This window comes from Mya arenaria, chromosome 6 (assembly GCF_026914265.1).
Source record: "Mya arenaria isolate MELC-2E11 chromosome 6, ASM2691426v1".
In the NCBI taxonomy this organism is placed as follows: Eukaryota; Metazoa; Mollusca; class Bivalvia; order Myida; family Myidae; genus Mya; species Mya arenaria.
In genome coordinates, this window is record NC_069127.1 from 68,101,189 (window position 1) to 68,127,386 (window position 26,198).

Consider the following 26,198-nt stretch of genomic DNA (forward strand, 5'->3'; position numbering starts at 1 on the left):
ATTTTATTTATTTTTCAAAAATGCTTTAATATATTATATATATATATATATATATATATATATATATATATATATATATATATATATATATATATATATATAGTTTGAACTACTTTCGATCAACAGCTAACTACTATGTTGATCGAAAATAGGTTATACTGGCTCATTATCATTTTTTTCATTTGAACACCTTTTATCTTTCCTTAGAAGTTATCTTGATGGTATTTATAGCATTGTACAGCTTACGTAAGGTATTATTTGTGTTGACACGGATATAAACAGTCGGCAGTTATGTTTAAGAAAAAGAAAAGAGAAAAGAAATCAGACAATATTGACTCTATCGAAATACCAGTAAGTGGAATTTAGAATTAAAATTAGTACCTTAATTTCTATTATCTATATCATTATTATCAATATGACTCGTAAACCAAATTGTCGCGTGCCATCTTATCTTTTGCGTTTCAGTTCGAACTGACAGCCATTTTCAGGGTAATATGATAGTGATCTAATTAAGAATAAGGATGAAGGTATCATTTCGCTATCAATTGGCAGCATATTAAATTTGCAAAACAATTATAAGGTTTTACATGCAGTGAACCTGTTAAATATTTTCTTTTTTGTGAAGCAAATCATAAATACATTTTCTCAAACAGAAAACACATCAGCTTTTTATATGTTGTTTTAAGGCCACACCAAATTAATGTTTAGTTCCTCGGATTTTTGCTAAAATAAATTGGAGCGAACGAGCGAAAAAAATAATAATTCTCAGTTTTCATCAAAACCGAAGCGAGCGAAGAGCGAAAAATATATTTTATCTTATATTCAATATAAATAAGAAAGAATGTTCAAAATAATTGCCCATAAACCCATTTTAATGCCATCTTGAACTGAACCTCTAATGGACATTGGGAAAATGTCGGAATACATACTATTTATTCATCCGTGTTTAGTACAAACATTATTTTGATAAATCTAATGTCTTATATAATTAAAACCTACTTTATTATGACGATTATTCATAATAATAAATAACCCTGCTTTTAGAAAAAAGTTTGAAACGACTTATATTAATCTACCTGATCAGTTTAACATCATATGCAACTGTATTTAAACGTAACTTAGGATTGATTTGGGATTTGTAAAAAATGATCACTTACACAGTCATCATCAAACATCAGTCTCCATATAACATAGACTAAATTTTGTTTTTATTATCACAGGAAATGCAATGACACGTGCTTATTAAAACAAAAAGAACAAGGGTATTTTTCAGAGTACTTTTTTTGGTTATTTAGATGTTTTTATGCACCAGCTAATTGTATATGACCTCCCCCCCCCCTCCCCCTAAGTTCGGAATAGCGAGGACTTTGACTTCCGGTCTCTCAAAACCCGGGTAAAATACCCGTCCTGCAGGGACACACTGCTGGGAAAATCCCTGCCAAATGGCCCCGCAACCCCGAATACATATGTGAGGCCCATTCCCGACTATTTTCAATATGAAGACAAAACCACATTCACTAGGCACTGCGGGGCCACATGAACGGTAAAAACACACGTCATTGCCTCTGCTATCCCCGGTATACCGCTGGAACAAGGGCGAGGGTGGGCGGTTTCAATTGACAAGTGCATTACAATCCCGGATTATGATGCAAATAAAAACAAAGTATAAGGTGATAAACTTAGGCTTACTTATGTTGAGGTATATCCCAGACCAGTGTTTATATCGCTATTTGTGAAAAGATATTTGTTCAAAACTGTTGTTTTGTCAGAATTTGATCAAAAATGAGCTTGATACATCAATTTGGACCAAACAATGACTCATGTTCCAGTTAAGTTGACCTGTCCGATTTCCATTCAAAACGAGTCACTAATTACGCAATATAATCGCTACCAGTCTCAGATACACATGCTTTATTGCATAATGATTGCTTTAAATAATGATCCTTTAGTGCGTGAGACGATCAACAATGACTTCAAGCATGCTCAAAACATATTTATTGTCAAAAATAGATTTAATTTCCAAATTTCGAGCCACATTGTTTATACCGGAAGCCGCCATTTTGATTGAATTTATTGAAACCCATGCTAAATCGATCGATATACAGTATTAAAACACTACGCATCGGTAACTTCCCTTAACAAAAACACGAAAACTAGCGTAGAAAAATTATACTTGATTAATTTTAGCCTTTTAATAAATTATTACCTGGAAAAAAATGCGATCAAAATGGAGGTGCGGGCGCACAAAAAAAATAAATATATTTTTTACATTTTCAAAAAAATAGGAGCGGTAAATCCGCGGAACGAAATATCAATTTGGTGTGGCCTAAGTGTACCTTATGTTTTCACGTTTTGCTCAAAGTGCCTTTACTTTCACTGTTTTAGGAGAACAAACATATTGTCATAAATGAATTGTTGCAATTAAACTGACAACTGCTCAGTTGTTTGTTTACGTCCTAAAATAACTGTGTAAATATAACTGCTGTTCAACATTTATATAGAACACCCGCATGCGCTTGTGATACCTTTAAGATTAAGATGTACATCGGCAACGGTCCAAATGCTATCCTACCCCAATCAGGTATATTCATACAACAATGGTAGACGGATCCGTGGTATATCTAAGTTATCCCAACTGTTTTAAAGTACGATTATGTACGAATGCACTAGGCTTTGCTACGAACGGTACACGTTAACAGTCGATGTTTTACAATCTCTCTACGGCTTAGTTGAGACTCCAGACAAAGATATAGCGACAATTATCTTGACTAAGTGTGAAACAAGTATTTCCAAATCATAAATCGCCGATACCATAAACTAAACATCTACCCTGGTATAAATAAACCACAACAAAGTTAGAAATTGGGCTTGTTATTGGCAGCGAATATCTATAGCACATAGTAATGAAGCGTTATAAGAAATTGTGCATGAAAAATACATTAATGAAAGTGGTCAGCAAAACAGTAAATACAATTCAAGAAATACACGTACAATATGTACAGCAAAATATATTTGTACAAACATTTTCTTTTAATATATGAGATCAATATTCATTTTGCATAAAAATTGTCCACAAATTGTCTACAAAACATTACACTTAACGACAATCGATTTTCATACCCGCCAACAAAGATATGCTAGGGCAAAGTAAAAACCAGTGATAAAACCTCAGTCTCAATATGAATTGTAAAAAGCTATAGACAACAAATAATGCACTAATGCTGTGAATTGTTAATGTGCGTAAAAATAGAACGACATCCAATTTAACGCAGGTTAATAAAATGTGTACGAAAACAACTTTGAACTGTATTGTTAAGCACATTCAAATACTAGTTATATGAACTGCGCAAACGAAGTCTTTAACACGGGAAATATGACAAATAAATAAATGTTATCGCTGCCAAATTATACATCGGGTTGCGAATCTCGCCTTGAACCTTCTTATATACAACCTCACGAAAACCTTGTACATTCCCGCCAATAACCCTCCGACAAACGCCTCTCTACTCAAGCTGAGACAAAAAACGAAAATAATTAAATTTACACATAACGATCGTGAGTAAAACAATCATTTCCCAATTAAATTCGCCGATACCATAAACTAAACATCTACCCTGGTATAAATAAACCATAGCACAAGGAAGGAATTGGGTTTGTTATTAGCAGCGAATATCAAGCCAAACATAGGGAGAAATTAAACTTATCGAAAAAGTGATGAGTAGAACTCCTCGGCTTCCTTCATTAGTAGCTTTTAAATGCGAAACCTGAAAATGTCTAACAGCATCACACTGCTTCAAATGATGCATTACTGGAGATCTGTATTCTTTATCATGGTTAAGCCCACATTATAGATATGTTTGTGTTTACATTTGTATATTATTAAATACAACACATATAAACATCTGTAAAACTAAGAGTATAAACATTTGTATTAAAATGATATTTTGCAATTTCAAATGTTAGGATTTATTGAATTTACAAAAACCTCCAAAAACTACAGCACCTAGCTGTTTACCACTTGCATAGCACTTGCAGGGAACAAAACGAGTTATTCCACCTCTTGTAGAGCACAATATGTGTTATTACACCACTTGCACAGCACAAAACGTGGTATTCACCACATGCACAGTACAAAACGTGGTATTCTACCACTTGCAGAGCACAAAACGTGGTATTCTACCACTTGAAGATCACAAAATCTGGTATCTACCACTAGCAGTGAACAAAACATGGTATTCCACCACTTGCACATCACAAAAAGTGGTATTCTACCATTTGCAGAGCACAAAACATGTTATTATACCTCTTGCAGAGCATAACACGTGGTATTCTACCACTTGCAGAGCACAAAACGTGGTATTACATCACTTGCAGAGCACAAAACGTGGTATTACCCCACTTGCAAAGTACAAAACGTGTTATTACACCACTTGCAGAGCACAAAACGTGGTATTCTACCACATGCAGAGCATAACACATGGAATTCTACCACTTGCAAAACACAAAACGTGTTATTACACCACTTGCAGAGCACAAAACGTGGTATTCTACCACATGCAGAGCATAACACATGGTATTCTACCACTTGCAAAACACAAAACGTGTTATTACACCACTTGCAGAGCATAAAACGTGGTATTCTACCACATGCAGAGCATAACACGTGGTATTCTACACATGCAGAGCATTACACGTGGTATTCTACCACTTGCAGCGCACAAAACATGGTATTAAATCACTTGCAGTGCACAAACGTGGCATTATCCCACTTGCAAAGTACAAAACGTGTTATTACACCACTTGCTGAGCACAAAACGTGGTATTACCCCACTTGCAAAGTACAAAACGTGTTATTACACCACTTGCTGAGCACAAAACGTGGTTTTCCACTACTTGCAGAGCACAAAACGTGTTATTCCAACACTTGCACCCTTGTAGAGCAAACAAACATGCCATCATTTTTAGCAAGTAAACTATACATAAACTATAAACTATTCATAAACTATACATACATGGATGTATAACTTGTCAAAACTAAACGCTTTAATATATTTAAACGAAGCATAAAATACAAACATAGCAAGTAAACTATACATGGTCTCTTCAATGAGTATGCATTTATTTAAGGTATCTTGATATGATTATCAGCAAGCAATTTATTTTACAATCAAAACATTCACGAGACACATACACGATCATTAATATCGTTTTCTTTTTCAACAAGGGATTATCTCAAAAGATGTATTACCTGACAAATTAACTAAACCTATGATGATATTTAAACGTAGCACAAAATATACATATTCGAACGACAAATTAAATGACGAAAATTGCTTGGACTGTAACGATTAGATTCACGCAAGCAGAAGACTACCGCAGTTTGAAGAACTTTAAAGTTATTCCGCATACTCCGTGATAGGTATTGAATTTGTATCAAAGTCAAAGTTTACAAGAACATTATTAATGAACATCAAGGAACCTAGTCATTTTCAAATAATTTGTCTTTTTGATGTGAAATAACAAATATACAATTGAAGCTCAACGTTTAAAACTTTTATATTTATATTTTTCAAAGACAAATATAAGTAACTAGTGCATCCTTTATTGATTATTGTGTTACAATTATTCTCTATCCATAATCAGTTTTGTACTTGTTCATTCCTATTATATGGATTACATTTGATTATGTTGATAGTACGAAAGTATCTGAATGCATTTATGGAAATTAGATTTAGATAGCATTATCATTAATGAGTTGTGATTTAACGATGTATACATCAACATAAAAATTATCCACTGGAGCGGGAAAAAATGATGTATTGTCAGTTTTGAGCTATACGACTTCAAAAAAGCTTGACCGGACAGGGTGGAACAAATCTAAATCTACATTATAATTTCTTTAAACATCTTGATTATCTATTTCATACGATCTAAACCTATTGTAAAATACATGTAAAATTATGTCTTATATACACTGGAATATAAATGTTCTAGTATGATTTCATCCAACCAAACATTCACTCATTTCTATCTTGGAACTTTAATTGCAAAGGCGACAGTATTTATGATAAAATATTATTAGAACTTTAAACCATGCAATTAATGAACGTACATTCTAATCTATATCTGACTGATTAAAAAATGAAACAAAACAAACAAACAAACATAATCACTATATAATCTTCCCTTGTAATGTAAGCCTATTTATAAAAAGTACGTATAACTTTAAAACATGTAATTCAAGTACAATCTAATCTGCACTTAACTAAATAAAATGTAACAAAACAAACACAATAACATATACATTCTTTCCTTCTTCTATCTTATCCTAAATTCACACAAACATCTAAAGCCCTGTCTATCTAAGCCAACTATCACAAAGGGCATCTAGCCTTGGTTATCTAATCCAAATATCCAAAAGGGCCTCTTACCCTGGACATCTAAGCCAAATATTATAAAGGGCTCTAGCCATGTCCATCTAAGCCAACTAGACACTTTGCGACGTTAGAAACCCGTGATCAAATAACGTCCCAGGCGCCCCGAAGGTCGCGTTACGTAGGCTTTAGAGAGACATTAAGAACAAATTTGGTGCCAGCTTCAGCACTGCTGAGATATCTTCGACATTAACTGCCCCATTTTAAGGTATTTTGGCGCCATCTTTAACGTATAGGAGAAATTGTACGCGAATGGAAACGGTGACGCAAATACGTCACTGCCATTTTAATTTATCCGACAACCTTGTCGCTGTGTTCGTTCGTATTGGGATAATCCGATAATTAACTAATATTGTATAAAAACTAAACGTACAAAAATGTTGACTAATGAAATAATGTTATCGCTGCCAAATTAAAACCTCAGGTTGCGAACCACACCTTGAACTTTCTTATATACCATAGCACGAACTCCTCATGCATCCCTGCCAATATCCTTCCGCCAACCGTCTCACTTCTCAAGCAGACTACAAATTATCATTTTTGGAAACGAAAATAATTAAATCTATCTTGAGTAAAATACCCGACAATCCACGAGAACTACGATTAAGCGACATGACACTTTATGTCCTATTTACTACGACGATTGTAATAAATTGATGTAATTTATCTTAATACAATATTGGTTTATTGTAGGCTGATGGTCCTTTTTGTTAATTTACCACAATTAAAATAGTCCGTAAACTATGAAAAGGATCATTTGTACTCACCAACTATCGTGAAATATCGTATCATATCCCCAACACTAGAGCAGTAGAACTTTACTAGATAGAACTACGAAAGGAATATGTATATAGTAATAAAATGCGTGCATACATGTACGTGATGAATTTGCTTATTTGTTGATATTCGTATTATTGAAGTAGAATAATCGTTTATTTGTGAATTCAAGGGCATGACATTCCGATTAGACACGATAAGTTACACTCAGCAAATCGTAATAAGCCGTAAAATACTCCTGTCCTGTCATGAAGATAACACATTATGGCTCATCAATATCTTGTTTACAATGTAGTCTTCAATAATGACAAAATTAGACAATAAAAAAACAGGAATTTAACAATTAAATCAAAATAATCATTACACATATACGCAAATTACGCAAACAATCATCATCAAGTATTATGATGCAGCAGACATTCGTGAAAAAACAACGAATATTCATTATTTAATTATTGATATTTCATAATGTATGTTTATAAAAAGTTTAAAAAGGAGTTAATGTAGAGGCTTGTCGAATAAGAACTAGAATAGAGTTCCATACGTCTTTGGCTGTTAAAAAACGGTCTGTTTGCCTAATTGGTTTGTAAAAGATCGTTTACTTACTTATCTTAAGATGTATGGATTATATATACACAGTTAGATTATTTCCGATTAAGAAACGACTAAAGGATGATTGAGTTGCGTTTTGAAAAACAGAAAAGCAAATAGTAACTACACCGAGACAGTTTTCTTCCCGACTGAGCATAAAAATTCGTATCCAAAATCTTCACAGGGAATCAAATGGAGTTTTTAAAAAATAATTAATAATACATTTGAAACTTGTTGTACATGAACACATTAAAAAGCAAAAAAAACAACAACGAATAACCTTTTTAGATGCACACTGGTAGGGACGAACAGACATCACGCAATAGCAAGAGACACATCACAGAACAGCAAAGGCACATGCATTTAAATATATATTAATAGTCAATGGGTTTACCGCCTCGGAACGGTCAATTATAGCAATCATTCTATAGCAAATTAGTCTCAACCATAAAAAATGCATTTACAAACAGTAGCCATTATACTACTAAAGACAGTAATGTTCTCCGATAAATCTCGAATGTTTGGTGTTAAACAAATTGCAACTCCGATATCCAATATAAGCCAAAGAACAATTCAGCTTTTACCAAACTCGAATAGGCATGTTTTAACAAGACATAACATTCCACTATGACTATTTGTTTTCAAAATATTAAAATCATTAGCATGCATCATGGCGTATTCCTAAAACTATCGAAAATATGTAATAACATGCAAATGTTATACATAACATTCAAAAAGGCCTAATTTGAAAATATTTGTGGCACAAATGAGAGGTAACAGAACAGTCATAGTTTGACAGTGCTAAGCTCTTGTAAACTTGTAAAGGACTACTATATGTACTTCAATATAAGTTACATGTAAATGTTTTCTCGTTAGCGCCAAACAAAATATAGGGAACCCTCTATAGGACCATTTATATATCAATATGTTATAGATTGGCACCAAACTATATTCAACGGTTTTAGTTTTATAATACTGTTAAACTTGCCCAGAAAAACCTCATGAGCACGGATGAGTTATCAATTATTAAATAATTGTTGATTTAAGGGAGAAGAGGAACCAAATTATGCAGGGCTTGTCGTTGTATATAGATCAGACATCATCAGCCGTCTTGAACCCAAACAAATTCTGCCTTACATGGCTTCTATCGGTAAATATATATATAATCCATATTCTTCAGTCCACTTGCAGCATGTACGTCCCAGATTTCGATTTTGTTGTTCAATGTAAAACTGTATTATCACGCGGTATAATGTCACCGTAGCATTTCTATCTTTCTGTAGACTTTCATTTTCAATTATGCATGTTTCATTCGCTACATCTGGCTTTATTTGCTATGATTCAAACGTGAATTGATAAACGATAATACAGCGCTAAGGGATAATAGTGTTTGACATACGATTGCTATCAATGAACTGTCTTAATTAAAATAAGATTGCATTTTCTAACTACGAATGATCTCTCTTTCAGAATGCATATTTTTCGATAATCACGCAGTTATGTTCAATTATCCAGAAATACTAAAAAAAAATACACTATCTTCGAAGTACCTGAACAAAAGAATATTAACTTCTAGTATATGTCTGTGTCATTCGCTTTCATTTAAAATTTACGTATGTAATTGTGTATTAAAATAACTTAAGTTTAAGTCGATGCTAGGCGGAGTTGATCGTGTGTCACTGACTATCAACGACAATTCTCAGTCCGATCGAAACTAATATTTTCGTATTATGAAAACCTATGCAAACCTATGTAGTTTGTGTTTCCGGACGATACCTCTTTAAAAATGTGTAAATCATTGAAAGTGTAAATGAGGCACCTTATATGTACGTGTAACTAGTTTGTTATTCCAAACGCATAAATGTGTACACGGCAAATCATGTGTATACAAAACACGTGTTTTGTAATAATATGAATACAAAAAACTATGGTGTTAATCTAGATACCACACAAAGCGAAAAGATCAAGAAAATAGGCGAGATTGACAGAGTTGTTGCTACGGAATTACTGCTAGACGCCATAAAACAGTCACGTGATCGAGGAATATGGCGGGAATTTATGACAGCTTTGGAAAGAACCAGTGAGTAGCAAATTCCTTTTCAAGGCTTTCTTTAGTATGAATGTGTACTGAATATAATCAACTTCATCGGCTGGATGTTTTTTATTGTTTTTTATTGTCTATAATTATATTTCCTGCAGAATATATTGCACTACGACAAAAACTTCACGGAGACTCTATTCACGATGACACTTCCGAAATAAGGTATATTGAGATTATGACGCCCCAACTCAGACAAATTATAAATCCATGTGAGATAACATCCGCGCTTCTTTCTCGTGACATTCTCATTCAAGACGACGTAGAGGAGATTCTATGTGAAGCAAACAATCGTGGTTCGATAGCAGCAACAGATATGTTATTGCAAAGGGTATCTGGGAAGCATCCCAAATGGTACACTGAATTAGTTGCAGTTCTTTTTACTAGCGGTATGAGTGATGCAGGAGATATCCTTCTTCAAGGTTTTAACCGTAAGTATGTTGAATTTATATCATAGTCTTCTAAAGTATACGTTTACAGAGGAATATTTTCGCATTTAGAAAAATAATATGTTTCAACGAATCTTTACGTGAACAATAAATGCAATGTTTGTTAAATATCTGATAATTGAGATAGTTGGTAAATAAAGAAGGCTCATACATTAGGTTTTGAAAATTTCAATCATAGTTTGAACACACCTTTCCGTGTATAGTATATAAGATGAAGAAGAAGTAAAAGAAGAAAGTCTAGGGGAAATATAACACATAATAAATATTTGAAATAAGCTAACATGACCCGTGATGAAAACGAGTTAAGTTTTTGTTTTGTTCTCCACAGAATGCCCTAGAAAATCAGAAGATTCGGAATCGTATTTGACACGAACACAAGTTCCTAAAACAGGTATGGACGTACTTGCTTTTTAGACTTATTTACAGTGTTAGTAAAATATATACCTTTACTAAAATGTATTATTTTTTCCATTAAAATACATCAGTAGCTCAAATGCTTTAATTTTTACAACACAAAACATAGTTATACATAGCAACATTGAAAACTGTTGGGAAAAGGGTATATAAGCATTTCGTGAACAGAATATAGCTAAATAGGTACAATATATGCTGTACGAGTTATTTTTCATATATTTATGTATACGTTGTTTTCGATTATACAACAGGAGTGACGGTGAAACACCTAAGGAAATATGTAAAAGAGAGAAATCCTAACACAGGTATTTTAAACCGAATCTGTTTAATTTTCAAAGAAAATGTTCAGGGTTTATATCGATATATATATACACTCTTTCGCAAGGTTGAACACACATTGCTACATGTTTTGGTGTGCTTTAAGGAGTGTCAAGAGCTTTAGGAATGTTTCGTCAGAAACTTGTTTAAATTCCGTTTATAATTCAACGGAGGATAATAAAAACATATCGCTATGTTTTGAGTCAAATTATTCCAGACTTTGAAAATAACAATGTCTTGTCGCACTTGACGATGTGCTATTACGCCATTTTTAAACGAAGTTTTTATTGTGTATAACCACTGTCTTAACAAAATGAACGATGCGTGATGCAAGTCATTACTATCTATGATTATTCGTATAACTTGTATTTATAGGCAGCAGCAAAGAGCAGCCAAGGCCACATTCTTCAGTTCTCTCGCTAACAGATGTTGGCACCAAGTGTAAGATTGTTTTAATGCAGTTATAAGTAAGGTGGTATTATCACCATCTACTGGTAATTATGTCTCATTTGCCGAGGAAAAAAAGATTTTTATACACATTATAAAATTGTTTCAACGGAGAAGAATTAACAGAAATTGATATGTTTTGTGTCCAAATATTCCAGAATTTGAAATAAACAATGCCTTGTGGCATTGGACGATGTTGGGCCTAACCAAAATGAAATTTTGCACGTTTTATTACGCCATTTTTAAACGCAGTTGTAATGTGTATAACGACTGTCTTAACAAAACGCACGATGCGTGATGCAAGTCATTACTATCTATGAGTATTACTTTTCAAATGCCATCCGTATAACTTGTATTTATAGGCAGCAGCAAAGAGCAGCCAAGGCCACATTCTTCAGTTCTCTCGCTAACAGATGTTGGCACCAAATGTAAGATTGTTTTAATGCAGTTATAAGTAAGGTGGTATTATCACCATCTACTGATAATTATGTCATATGTTATGTATATTATTTGCCGAGGAAAAAAAGATTTTTTGCATATTCGTCATAGGAACACATGACGAAATTGTTTAAAACGCATATGCAATCAACAACTTGTTTTATCTAAATATCGGAGTCTTTAAATGCATATTCCTTTTGATGTTAGTTCTTGTTATTCCTGAATTTCCTTGCAAATCCCGATAAAACTATATGGTAAAATGTTTCAAATTTATATCTGACGTAAAGCTAGTTTAATGCTGTGTGGTCTGTTTGTGGTGAATGTACGTTTTTGTCTCTCGTTCAGTGTCGTTTGGGCCCTTAACATATGCCTCAAAACAGGGTTGAGCTTGTCCCTGTAATTTGCATTGTATTATTGTCACTAATAACGTGATTGATATTTCGGACATTTTTAAAAGGACATAATTTCACATAGATTGAGTATGTTTGTTCAAATGTTTATGAATAATAAAATTCCCCAGAAGCTTAGAACGAGCACATATTCATATACTTACAATGCATTTGAAACGCTTTAACTCAGCAAAGGTTCAAGCTGTTTGTACACACGTATTCTCAGATTATGTGCGGGCATGGTGTGCTTACTAACATTGTTCTGCTGCTGGAAAAGTTCAATGGTGGCAAACGTCCGTGTCCGCTGACAAATCTCCGAAATATCCATCAAGTTCCTGTTTACCTTTAACGTCAAGACAACGTGGTTAAGATACTGGGAGAAATTTACCGTCAGGATAGATGGTGGTGCTACGAACAAAACATAGAAGGCGCATTGACAAGTTTCATGACCAAATAAATAAAATATTTGGTACACTCAGAAAACATCATAGCTATTTTATAAGACTTAGCTCAAATTGTTCGACTGTTTTCAGAATTTTAAGTAACAAATAAAGGAAATATAACAAAGGTTTCATTAATTTTCAGTTTGTCATACACCAAAAGAAGAACAGAATTACTTGCAACGAATTGTACAAAAACGAGAATTTGAAGAACATGTTTACGACGAGCCAGCTTACGAAGTAAGCATCTTAACTATATCGAATAGGTTCAACAAAATAGTTTCCATGCAATTATATATTATAGTATTTTCTAATCGGACTGTTTCAATCACAACTGTTTCAATAAAGTATCTTTCACTAATCAACTTTCAATAACAAAAAATGCTGCTATCAACGATACGAAACATTTCACCAGTGCCATCGAAAATTCCGATGTTGGCTAGAATTTCTATTTTGCGATAACTTTTCAATCAGATATACAATCAAATGACGCGTGTCGAACGACCAATACTCGTTTATCGAATCGTATTTGACTATTGGCTGACAGTGCATGAGAACGAAGTCAACTGGTCAGCAACTAGTTGATTGGTAGCAGAATAATTTGAACGACACGATCATTTTAAAGAAACTTCGTGGCTTCAGTGTTTGACTTGAAGTATCTAACTTATTCGCCAAGGATCTCGTTTGTTTATAGGACAAAGCCATACTATTTATATTCATTTGGTCTTCGGAGTTTTCGACACCACAGTGTAAGGATAGTGAGCATAATGTATAGGCAAAATATTATTCTGGTTCAAGTTACCCCTGAATCTTTAATATTCCTTAACTCATTCAACCACCGACTTTCGGAAGAAGATAATTGATCGTACCTTTAGTGTGACCGAGGTTTAGTATATTCATCTTGGTAAAATGCCATGTATTGTTGCGGTTTTTGTTTTAAAACAGAGATACATTTGATGTTAATGAAAATTCTTTGGTTTTAAAACAAGAGGCATCTTTACAGGAAAACCCCGAAGACATGGAGGTGAAAATACCCGAAGCAGGTAAAGATTACACTTACTGTTATTTGTGTATTCACATGTGATAAAAACTTGAATGACACATAAAGTATCAATTAATACAAGATATGTCATAGACACGACCATGACATATTGAGCCTTGTCCTAGGACCATTAAATTTTTTTATATTTATAGCCATTTCGAATAAAAAATAGCCACACATAAGCCTAATTTAAACTGCTAAACTTGGTAAATACCATACTGGTGAGAGTCTGAAATTCAAAGCTACGACGTGTTTCTATGAAATCCAAAGTAAGCATTGACCTGAAGTAAAAGCTAACTTCCTACCTAAATATTATGCGTAACACATCTCATTGTTGCTCTTTACAATCCATTGAAATATTTACTTTCGGCAGTCCTTAACCACTGGGATAATTATTTTGAACAATACATTTATAATGGAACAAATCATAGGCTCTGAAAAAATCCCTATATCATGGAATCATTCTAATCTGCCTCTTCAAACAACATGACTAAGTAAATTGTCATGCTGCAAGCCGTTCCATGCCAGTAACTATAATCATTCAGACAATTGCACAATTGCACAGCCAATTTTAAGGTAAACAAAAACCACTACATATAACGCATGTTCTGTCTACCTTCGCGAACAAATAGTAAGTGTTCAACCCAAAAAGTCAAAATATATAATATGAAAATCTTTACTCTAAGTCTCTCTAAGTTTTAAGGTCAACGTCAGCGAAAATATGTATTGCGCAACAACACATTGTCACTTTTACCAGTTATAATTTTATGGAAAGCTGTAGACGAAGTTCGAGTCAAACAGTTGTCACCCGAAGTTCTTATATATAACTTTTCCAAAACCATGACCAGGAGTGTCCAAAGTCAAAACATAAGTCTTGCACTGCTACAAATGGTGCTACTGCATTTGGTGCTTGTCACTTTGAATATAAAACGATGAAAAAGAACTGCAGAGGTAGTTCGGATCACACTTTTTCGTAATTTTCCTAAGGTCGGACACATAGAATCTATGGTAAATTCAAAGACATAGACGTATGATGAATGCCTATCTGGGCTGAGCGCTTAGGTTTATATTATTTTTAAGATAAGATAGTGTTGTTTCTTGTTCTAGCAGATGTTTTCAAGTATACGTTTTACCTTTCATTTTTACCTTTTCAGTAGCTGTCTCCAGTAATGTGACCGAATGTATTTTGCATTTTCACTTTACTCCAAAATGTTTCCTTAAACTTTTCTTATACGACGCCGTCCTATATGTTTTCATTTGAAAGGATAAGAAAATTTAACTGTCTTGTAAAATTGCTATTTATGTATGTCCTTCCTGTGTGAAAGTTCAAATGTGCCCACTTTATACTAAACGGTTAAACGTTTAAATTAAGCCATGAGGTGGGAGACAAAATTGCAAAAATGACAACGATCAGTTCTAACGGAAATCAACTGCCATGTAACAGATTACAAGATTATGACAACATATTCTGCTACTGCATTGAATAGGCTCCCTGATTAAGGCCTAACGAAGTCCGTGTTAAACCAATATTTAGATTCCTTTGACTATCCTTTTTTCATGATTAAAGCTTCGTTTTGTCCTTAGTAACTGTATATTGCCCGTTTGGACATGTGCGGCAAAATTGTTAAGCTATTAACTTTATTTTTTACTCCATTTTAAAGAGAAAACAATTACGCTGGTCTTTCCTATCATGTTTGTATGATATTCATCACTGGACATATTTGCAATAAGACTTTGTATTATTGAAATTTACATATAAATGATTGTTGGTATCAATGTTTAGTCATTTGATTTACCTTTATCGAAACGAGTTAGTATTTTAACGTCACATACGTACATTACCACGATGTAGCAAGGTCGAAATCATTACTTGTGAAAAAGCTCGTATGTATTGTTATTTTGTGTATTGATGTGTGGTACTAACAGCTATCATATATTTATCCAATGAAAAATTTTGGTCAAAGTATATTAAATATAACATTTTAGTGATTATGAGCGTTTAGCATCATGCATATAACTACTCGTTGTTTCAGAAATTTCGAATAATCAGTACCTTAGTATGGATAGCTCCTTGACGAATGAACTATTTTACATTACCCCGCAGGTAAGATGCATTAGCTTGTATATTTCATTTATGCGAAAGCATATATGACAATAACTTTCTTTGGCACTGACTGTTAACATGCATAAACAGGTAAATGTCGAATATAAGCGGTTAATGAAGCAATACCATATTTGAAAGACAATGTCAGTTTAATGTTATTAATATCATGGTATTTTTCATGCATGTCGAAAAACTATAAAATAACGTTACGGCAGGGGTTCATCAAATGCGATAACACACTTTGTTATAATTATGAGTTTTGGCCAAAATATTTTACCGAAGGCGAATAGCAAAACAATGCATTGTTGCGAGATCCTAATTATGGCATATTTCGATTAAAAATGGTAATAAACTCGGGGACAAAAGAAACGCCTCGTGTATATATATTGCAATAAAAGCAATATGTCACAAAACAATCGTGGAAATCGAAAACATATCCCCATAACTTGTCCTTGTCTAAACATACAGGTGGAATATTTTGCATTTTAAACCGCTCCAATGGTTGTTCGTGCACATCGGGTTCGAGCCCGTGATAATCGAAAAATCCTAAACAAAATGTGTTGTTTTAACCACTTACTCTATTTTATGATCGATTTACAGTCGAATACACGTCAAACTTATAAAACGTTAGAAATTAAAAATGCCACGTTTAAGTTTTGAAAATGGGAATAGGATTATAGGCCAACTCGATACTGATGTTTCTCAGTCTATTGTCGCAACTCGGTTTAATGTGAGTAGATCGATTATTGTGCGTCTTATGAAAAGATTAAGGTATACTAGGACGATAAATGACCGACCTCGCTCAGGTGCATCTAGGGTAACTATTCCCCGTCAAGACTTACACATACGTAAACGTCATTAGCTTGAACGTTTTTTGACGGTACATGCAACTGCTGTCGCGATAAGAGAGTATCAAATTCGCTGTCATCGCCCTCTCATCGCGTGATTGGAACAGTTTTTTGCTGAGTGATGAATCACGCTTTACCTTGCTCCACACTTATAGCCGAGCGCGAGTATATCGTCGAAGTGGGGAACGATTCAACAGGAACGTCATTCTGGAAACTGATCAGTACGGAAGGGCGAGTGTAATAGTGTGGGGTGCAATAAACCATAGTTTTCGGTCAGAACTCATCGTACTTCAGGGAAATATGACCGCCAGACGATATATTGAATTAGTATATGCCTATCAATTCCCTTTCCCATATCCAACAGTGAAAATACAGCAAGCCGTATTGAAAAATCCGTATCATGATGCTCTCGTGTTCTAATTCCGTATCATGCGAGTACCGTGTGTAATCTCGGAACTACTTTCGCGTTGCTAAATAGCGTGACGAAAAACTGGTAAAACCTGTCAACTTTTAAATACATTAAATTATCTTACTTTACTCACGCTCCATAAGCATGTAAATATTCAGGTAAATGGTTCTCATGTTCTTCAAAGAACCATGAGGATAAGCACGAAGCAGAGAACACTTCCATTCTATCTAGACAGTTACTTCAGTGAACTAGTTGTTTGTCATTTCGAAGTTCATAAATTGTTGCATTAGGCCACAACAAATTGATCATTTGTTCTACGGATTTTGCCAAAAAAAAGTAGGAGCGAGCGAGCGAAAAAAAAAACTTTTTTAAAAAAATTAAGGCAAATTAGAGGCGAGCGAAAAGCGAAATTTAATTTTTTTTTTTAAATGTATATTTCTTACCAAATTTATCATACAATTATGTCAAGAAATGCTTTTTAATTGCAAAAAAAGGTTCTCAGTTATAAATGAAAAGGTTTTGAATGTATCACATGAAAATCTGTCTCAATATTTAACAAATTGCAATAAGATCCAGTGCTTTACTATAAACTTTCAATGCATCAGCAAATTAAATGTGGATATTATTGTAAAGACAGCATTCCTAACAGTAACGTGCAATTATTCGAAGACCAAAAAGAACAACTATTTCATTCATTTCGTACTAATTTGACTTACTATCACAAAAAAACATTATAGACAAGTAAGAGTAATTAATCATTTGAGAATTCTAAATATTGGGTCAGGTCTAAATTTGAACCTCTTGAATAACACGATAAAATTGTAGTGATATTTACATGGCAGAATATCGAAAATGTAAATAACATAGAGCACATTTCTGAAAAAATACACTGTGAATTGAATTGTGTGACAATATTATTGAAGCAGTATCAAACAAATCTCCAAATGTGGCACTGGTCATTATATTAAGTGCATGTGGTGGATTAAAGATGTTTCCGTTTCAAGACCTCGCCTTACCCACGAACCTATGGTTTATAGGTCCGTGCCTTGAAAAAGAATAACATGACAGTCTCCATAGCTTCAATGAATATAACAAACAGGCCACTTTATCACTAATCGATCAAAGAAAATAAGTGCGATAAGGCCTTTTTTTAGATATATAGGAATGTCATTTTCATCATAGCGGAATGGTGTTAAAGTTATCTGCTGTGTACGCATTTAAGGTTGTTATCTACATATTGAAAAGCAATTAAAAAAAAAATATTATGTTTTTAAGTTTTTCTCTTTTTTTCAAAAATTAATTCATTGATTAGTCTGTCCTCTCCACATGCGTCAAGTAATTGTGATTGACAGTTGAGGGTGCCGTTGTCTAAAGGCAGTTGAAGCTAACGTCATGAACCCGAATTGGGGTTTGATTCGTAAACAGCTACCAAATCGCATTGCCATCTTGACATCTATTCAGTGCACAATCAATGAACTCTTACATATACTTGAACGATAAGCGCTAAGTGAAGTATATAGAAGGTTTCAAAAGCAAAGATTTGTAGATAAACAAAGTGAAGCAAAACCATATTTTAAACCAAGTTAATATAGATAAGTGTCAATTGAAGTAATACACTATTTGAATGTCTAAGTTTTGTGGATAAGCGTTGAGGGAAGCAATACCATATTTGAAATGTAAAAGTCGAATTTTATGACTTCGGTTATACATATCTTATAATATATGCCGTACATTTATAGTGTGAAACGCCATTGCCGGAGGAGCCGCCACCAGTGCCAATGCGTATTTCAAGGGGAAAAAATGAGTCAATGCCTATTAAAGATGAAAATGTACGTTTTAACAAACATTCTTGCTAAGGAACAGTCTATAGATTTTTTTTCAAACTAGGGTTATTTCAATGATCAAACGCCTTTATATATCATCATTATACCATCAGCCAGAATCTATTTCGACTCAAATTGTTTTACACATGGACATACTTCATGTGAATCAAGATGGCTAGTCTGCCATTTCGCAATATTTGAGCGCTTTATGAGGACCTGATAGTTGTTTTATTTGGTGGTGCTTAGCAAATTTAGAGCATTATGTTTAAAAGGCGTTGCTCAGAATATATTTGTTCAGTTTCATTTCTACGAATACATTTGTATGAATTGCAGGAAGTCGCTGACACAAAAGAGAGGGCTGAAAGAGGTATGTACTATGAAATATGGTTTCATATCTTATTGATACTATTGTATTTGTCAAACTTCACGAAGTGGTTATTTGCCGTTTGAAAACAGTTCAACTTCGATACTGCTAGGAGGTCGTATGGTCGAACTCAACGAATCGATTATTTGCCTTTTGAGATTCCGCTCGGAGATTGTTTTCAACTAGATTGCTCTTGAAATGGAAAAATATAAGTTAGATGTTGTTTTGATTTATATTAAAATATATTGTATATTTCATATTTATCTATTTTCTGCTATTATCGTTTAACAGTTCTGTATCCCTGAAAATTGTCATGACTTCTTCACTGTACTTATATTATATTTCAAAAAGGTTTATTTTTAACTTGAACACATTATCAACAAGCATTTTCACTCTCCCTCTCTCGTTTTCAGAAACTGTTTATGTGTGTGCAGTAGAGGACTATGAAACACTCTACGTAAGAATTAAATTTATTAAATATTGTAACGTTATTTCTATTGTATGTATGCTGCTACTCTCGATAGATTTGATGAAAAAATATAGGATCGGTTGTCATATAATAAAATAATTTATGCAAAGGAAATGTGTTTGTAAGCGAGCCTTTGGACGAGTTGAATACAGTTGTGTAGTATTTGACGACGAACTTATAAAAAAAAAATATCAGTTTTTTTCAGTAAAAATACGAAAGGCATTACCTGTTTCACATGTATAGCTTCAGAACCGAACACCAAAAAGCATGTCCATTTCAAAGGCTGCATGCATTGCAGAAATGTAGTATCCGGAATATTTTCATATGAACTATATTAATATATTGAATTTACTTCGAAGAAGCCGAGATTGAATCCGTTACGTATCACACATAAATAGTTACCTAGTGATAAATTGTTAATTGTTTTGAATCATGGCATCAAGCTTGTTTGACGACATTACGATTGTATTGTCAGTGAATAGTCTATCATAAAAACAAAACGGAAAAAGAACTGTATGAATCGCAGGAATTTTACCCTTAAAGATACTATTTTTTCGAATGAAATTGTTTACAAAAAGTGTAGTGATATATAAAATGAACAATATATAGAACAATGTCATATTACACTTGTGTTATACAGGAAAATGCATGATTCTTGTGTTTAACCGTAAACGACATTATACATGGGATAATGAATATCATACGGCCAACGCCTCGGGTGACATTCTGCTCATGGGTTGACAATATCAATGTCACACATGCCGCCATATGATATATATTTTATTATACCGAACAAAATAAAGTCCATAAAAAGGTTTTAAAATGCTTTTAATTCATTTAATAAAACAAGTTTAACAAGGTAAACAAAATATAACATTATCAAATTACTATATCTAGAACAAAATTTCACCGTTAATAATTCTAAAATTTAATTTATTTCTTTAGTTTATTTAGTTTTATTGTCCATCAAGAGTGTCTTACAAATCGAGACATGTTGACTTTCTGTCGTCTGATGTTTTTGTGTACACATTGAATAATGTTTTCATTTATGTATGTGCTTAAGGGAGGCAATCACGTAATGATTTAGCAAAATATCATTGCGGTCACATTACCTGACAGTGAATTTTCGCTTGTTCACGTGTCAAAAAGTTTGAAAATGTTTCTGATAGTCAAAATATCTCTTTTTCGGGTAATGGGATTTTATCATTGTAGACAAAAGTGAGGTATAATAAATATAAATATCAATATAATTTGACATCGATTAAATTGGGGTGACTAAGTCATTTTGTTTGTTAGTTATTCTTACGACATGCCGAGTTATTGTATGTGCATAATTATAAAAAGTGTATTCAATATTTCAATATAAAATGTCAAAAAGTTTAAACAACATAACAGGAACGACCTATGTCCCTTCAATATGCATCTTAACATTACAGCGGGGACAACGATCGTTTAAAAAGGGGGATGTAATTCGTGTTGTAAAACCCATAGACGGTGAAGAAGACGATGAATACTACCAGTGCAATGATAAGGAAGGGCAACTTATTCCTAAGATTTGTGGTAAGATCGATGCATGTTCCTAACAACATTAAGTTTACCAAAGAAGTGACTTCAATAAGGGACTTGGGTGAGTTACGTGTCCAAGATACTGACATAAGGTGTTTTTATAGCTACATTGGTCAAGAAGAATAATTGTTTGTGCGCATTGACCGGACAAGTGACTTATTGCTTGGTTGACATCAAGATTTTTTTTCAAAATAGAGAAAGGGTTCTACAGCTTGTAACTAAAACTGCTCCAAACACTTATAGGTTAAAAGAATTAATTTGAATATTTGATATAACACAATAAAGTTCATGTTTTTAACTCCACTAGGGGGCCTTTCTCTTGTGATCTCAAAAAGGACATTAATACCCAGGAATTGCATTCGATATTAAAACAATATCACTTTAACAAGAAATATTTAAATTAGTCATGTGTCGACCTAAATTCAGCTTTAGATACAACTTGTATTTTCTAGTTGACGTCGTTGAAATACGAAAACCAGAAAGAACAGAAAAATGCAAATCAACGTCATTTGGTATGTACTGTTTCTAATAAAATTAAAAGCACATTTTTTAAAACAAAAATGATTTCCTTGTACAACAACGGTGTTAGAACCACTCTAATGAATGAGACAAGAATTTCATGTGTGTGAAATATTAAAATTTAGAAACGCACATCCATAAAAGGTTGTATTGCACGTATTCGAAACACACCTCTTTAAAACGTTAATCTCCTTGTGGAAAAAAGGCATTGACATTGCATATGGCGTTCACCATTCTAATCACAAATCAAAGAGAATTGTATGGGTAAAAAGATACCTGTAAAGTTTTATGGTCCGAAGTCAAGACGTATTTGAGTTATCGTGCAAAGAAAACATCGTAACAGCATTGACTGTGGCTTTTGCCTTTTATTGGTTGCTTCAAAAATGCTATAAGGATCCTTTACTGGTCGAGTACTACATTAAAGTAACATTCCATTGCCCGACGGTCAACCCATTTTAAGTTACTGTGCTAACAAAGTTTTCCTAAATCTGTTTAGCATGGCCTTAACCTTTGGATCGGCCGTAACTGTAGGGTTCATCTAACAGACAATGAAGTGTCATGGTCAACACTGAGTTTGCATGGTCTTTGGTCAAAGTATTCTCTTGTTATTGTGCAAAACGTACAGGCCACTTGAGAAGTTAAATGGTCCTAGATCAAGCAGTTTAAAATTAAGCGTACAGATAAAAGAAATCCCAACAGCATTGGCTGTGACCTTGAAATTTTAATAACAATGTTTGACCGTTACCTTGCCTTATTTCCTACTGGTCACCGACCACCAACTTAAGAAAATACCTGTGAACAATGATGGTCTCAGGTCAAACCTTTCTTAGGTTATTGTGCGGATAAGACATGAGCTACACATTTACCTACAATCCAACTGACGTACTTTCATTTCCCAATATCATCGAAAAATATTAAAGGCATTTTTGATCTAAATAATGAAAAAAAAAAAAACAACAAAGCAAGAAAAATATTCTAAATAACAATGGCAAATTAATACGTTATGCGGCCTGACAATTAACTAATGTGATACATACACAAATTATATCATTAAATATAGTGTTATATTACAATCGTTTGGAGGTTAATTGAAAACCTATGCCATTAAACAGATTATGGTTCCCCTGCACCAGACACTCCAATTCCTGAGAATATGATGATGACTATCAATAAGATGCTTAGTGAACTTCTAAAGCAACAGACCTTAGAGCAACACGACAAAGATCTCAAGGAGCAGCTGGGTCAGCGCGAAGACGTTATGAAGCAAGATTTGCTCATACCAGGTTAATACGTAGTATAATTATCGATTTGATCAGATTTAATTTGTATTTATCTTTGTAATGTAATATTCTAGTTTGGACTTTAAAATGCTATATTACAGACTGTGTTATTTGATGCATAAACAAACAACCTACCATATTAACCATATTAATGAGTTCCGATAAAATTCAATTAAAATTGTAACTCTGATCTCTAACTGATTATGGTTTTTTAGAAGACGATGATGAAGATGACCTTGAAAATATTACTTCTTTATGCTGATCAAACAAGGACTGTCGTGTAATCTATGAGACAATTCGCTGTGTGTGTATATTATAATGTACTAACTTTTGTTATCGTCCACTTTCATCTGTATTATATATATATAAATCAATTAGAAGGGCTATATAGAAATCAATTAGAAGTGCTGTATATAAATCAATTAGAAGTGCTATATTTAAAACAATTAGAAGTGCTACTAAGTTCCAAATGCGAGCAGCAATAGTGGAAATGCTAAAAGTTTCATTTGACGGTGATATCTGGAAGAACAATGGAAGCAGTAAAGATGCTTTATAAAACTTGTACAACTATGTGTAAAACAGACAAGCTAGAAGTTATCTAAGAACGTATAGATCTAGGCTCATGAAAAGATACGTCGGGCATAGGAAGAGTATGTGATACACGTAACCGAACGATATCTAGACATTTTTTGTTATTTGCAAAAGAAACAAACAGCATAACCAGACAACTGTTAACCTTCAAAGTTTGAATGACATACACACGATGTGTTTCTATCTCTAGATAGTGAGACGAGATCAACTTTAGATTATTACTTTCTATGCTTTTTACTTTTGATCATTGCTGATGTAGTTTTCATATACTAATTCATTTTTAAATATACAGAACTAATTCATATGTATTTGATTGGACATCACATATTGCTATGTTTGTACATACTTAAGTATCTGCGTAAACAATATCAGGCATTCCAGAAAAAAAAACATCCTGTTAATTGCAAATGTACAGGAGATCGAAGTTGGTTCTTTCATATTTTGAATAACTTTTTATCTCTTAATAGTTTCTTTTGTTTGTAACTCTGAAACAAAAATAAAATCAACATTAATTAATATGTATTATATGCTTTCCGGTGGTTTATAGAGATTTATCAGTGAAAAAAATGATACTTCGGTGTTTTAAACAGTGAGAATATTAATTTGGTATAAGTGTTTTATCGGTGCAATTTATTATGATCTTACACTGAAACAAGCGATTATCTTCTATTTACTATGAAAGAATATGATCTTAAAAACTGTTCATACCTTGAACAAAGCAATGCTGAAAAGTAGTAAACAATTAGTTAAGTTATTTACTGTGTTATTACTTAAGTTTTTTCGAGAAACTTTAGCAAGATATTTAATACTTAATCATATACACCTCAACTTCGATTCCTTAAATGGATTGCCTTTCGGCAATTGCGAATATTTTCCGATGAACGCAACTTCTTCGGATTTGTTCGGATTGCGAATCATCGCATATTTTTAAAAGTTGAAAAAAAATGTTTATCTTGTTATTGTATGTATTGTGTCAGCAGGCCCCGAAAAATTTAAATCCACATATAAGCAAGGGTTCATTTATGACATGTTAAATGTCAATTTGGTGTTTAAAAGTATTTTCCCGCGTAATGGTGACGTCATTTGAAAAAAAAACTTTCCGGTTACGGTCGGGTCGTTCTATTTACAATATGGATGAGATCATTATTGCAAGGTTTTGTCAAAAGGAATAAAGTAAAAAAATGCATCTTTTTGTGTAGATATAAGCAATAAATTGCGTAATTGATGTCATTATCAGGGACGAGTACGCAGTTAACTGACTCCACACACTTTAAACAGCAAAACTGCGTTTCTACGCCGATAATTATATCAATCCCGCAATTTATTCCTTAAATAATTATCAAAATTTAAATCAATTCTTTCATATACATTTCCTAGCCCAAAGACAATTATTAAATGTACTAATAAATTGTATGAAGTATTTATGTTGGGATTGTTATCTAAATAATAATCAAGGAATTTGGTGTGGTACTTTCCATGTACCTCACTACGTTTTAGCATGTGATGAGGCATAATGATTTAAGGCCTAGTTTAAGGAATGTTTGGCATGACAATCCCCTGTTGTGCATCTCTTAGTAATTGCACTGGTGTCATAGTAGGGGCCAATTTCCTTTTTATTTGGGTATTGGCTCAGGGCCATTTAGGATCCATTTCAATAATTAAACCTCCAAAACTGCACAGCAGAATATTCAGATCGGAGATCTGATGAGACAATTAGGCAATTAGATCAAGATCAATACACAGAGGTTGTGAACAATACACGTTTTTTTTGTATTTCTTTTTTGGTGTTTGGGGGGCACTTATAGAAGGATTAAACTAGGCCTTTAACTTGTATTGTCTAATTTAAGGTTTCCGAGGTACAATAGTTTGAAATGTTGATGCCTGGTGACCCAAATTATTTTGGTTTAATATGAAAGGGTTTAATTTGTAGAGGAAGAATATATAAATATTATACTGATAAACGTATTGTACACACGCTGTTTAGACCAGGAACGGTTGATAAAAATCGGTCAATTGATTTCCGGTAAACGGTATCCCCTACGGCACTATTGCTAATTTCGTTAAAACGATTTCATTTTATTTTTTAAACCCACGTTCTTTGAAGTTTTACCTTCTTCACTTTTTACAACAAAATCCGATACGACAGTTTTTATTTTTGTCTCTCTATAATAGGTTGCATAAATTAAGAACAGAAGGAATCTCAAGTTCGCTACGAATTATTCATGTATTATTATGTACAGTTAATATTCCATTTTAACACACTCAGTATTTTCAGATAATGTCAATATCTTAGGGAGAACAACAATTTTTTTATACAAATACAGACTAAGTTATACAGCAGAGTGTCCCTTCTTAAGTATAACGTTAAGCAAGTGTTTTAAATGATTT

The 26,198-nt window shown here is 33.3% G+C and overlaps 1 protein-coding gene across 3 annotated transcripts; it reads left to right on the forward strand.

The window, feature by feature from the left end:
- Positions 1–273: 273 nt before the first annotated feature.
- On the forward strand, positions 274–25,070 carry LOC128236512 (uncharacterized). Of its 3 annotated transcripts, XM_052951406.1 has the most exons (18): positions 274–351; positions 8,850–8,952; positions 9,745–9,882; positions 10,002–10,331; positions 10,678–10,740; positions 11,015–11,068; positions 11,457–11,522; positions 11,891–11,956; positions 12,941–13,035; positions 13,799–13,838; positions 15,871–15,941; positions 18,938–19,027; positions 19,355–19,388; positions 19,799–19,842; positions 21,291–21,414; positions 21,873–21,932; positions 23,052–23,222; positions 23,435–25,070. In XM_052951406.1, the coding sequence occupies exons 1-18, from the start codon at positions 292–294 to the stop codon at positions 23,479–23,481; spliced, it is 1,656 nt and encodes a 551-aa protein (XP_052807366.1). In that variant the 5' UTR covers positions 274–291; the 3' UTR covers positions 23,482–25,070. The 3 variants fall into 3 exon arrangements, with proteins under 3 accessions (XP_052807366.1, XP_052807368.1, XP_052807367.1); XM_052951408.1 differs by lacking the exon at positions 18,938–19,027; XM_052951407.1 differs by lacking the exon at positions 11,891–11,956.
- Positions 25,071–26,198: the final 1,128 nt, after the last annotated feature.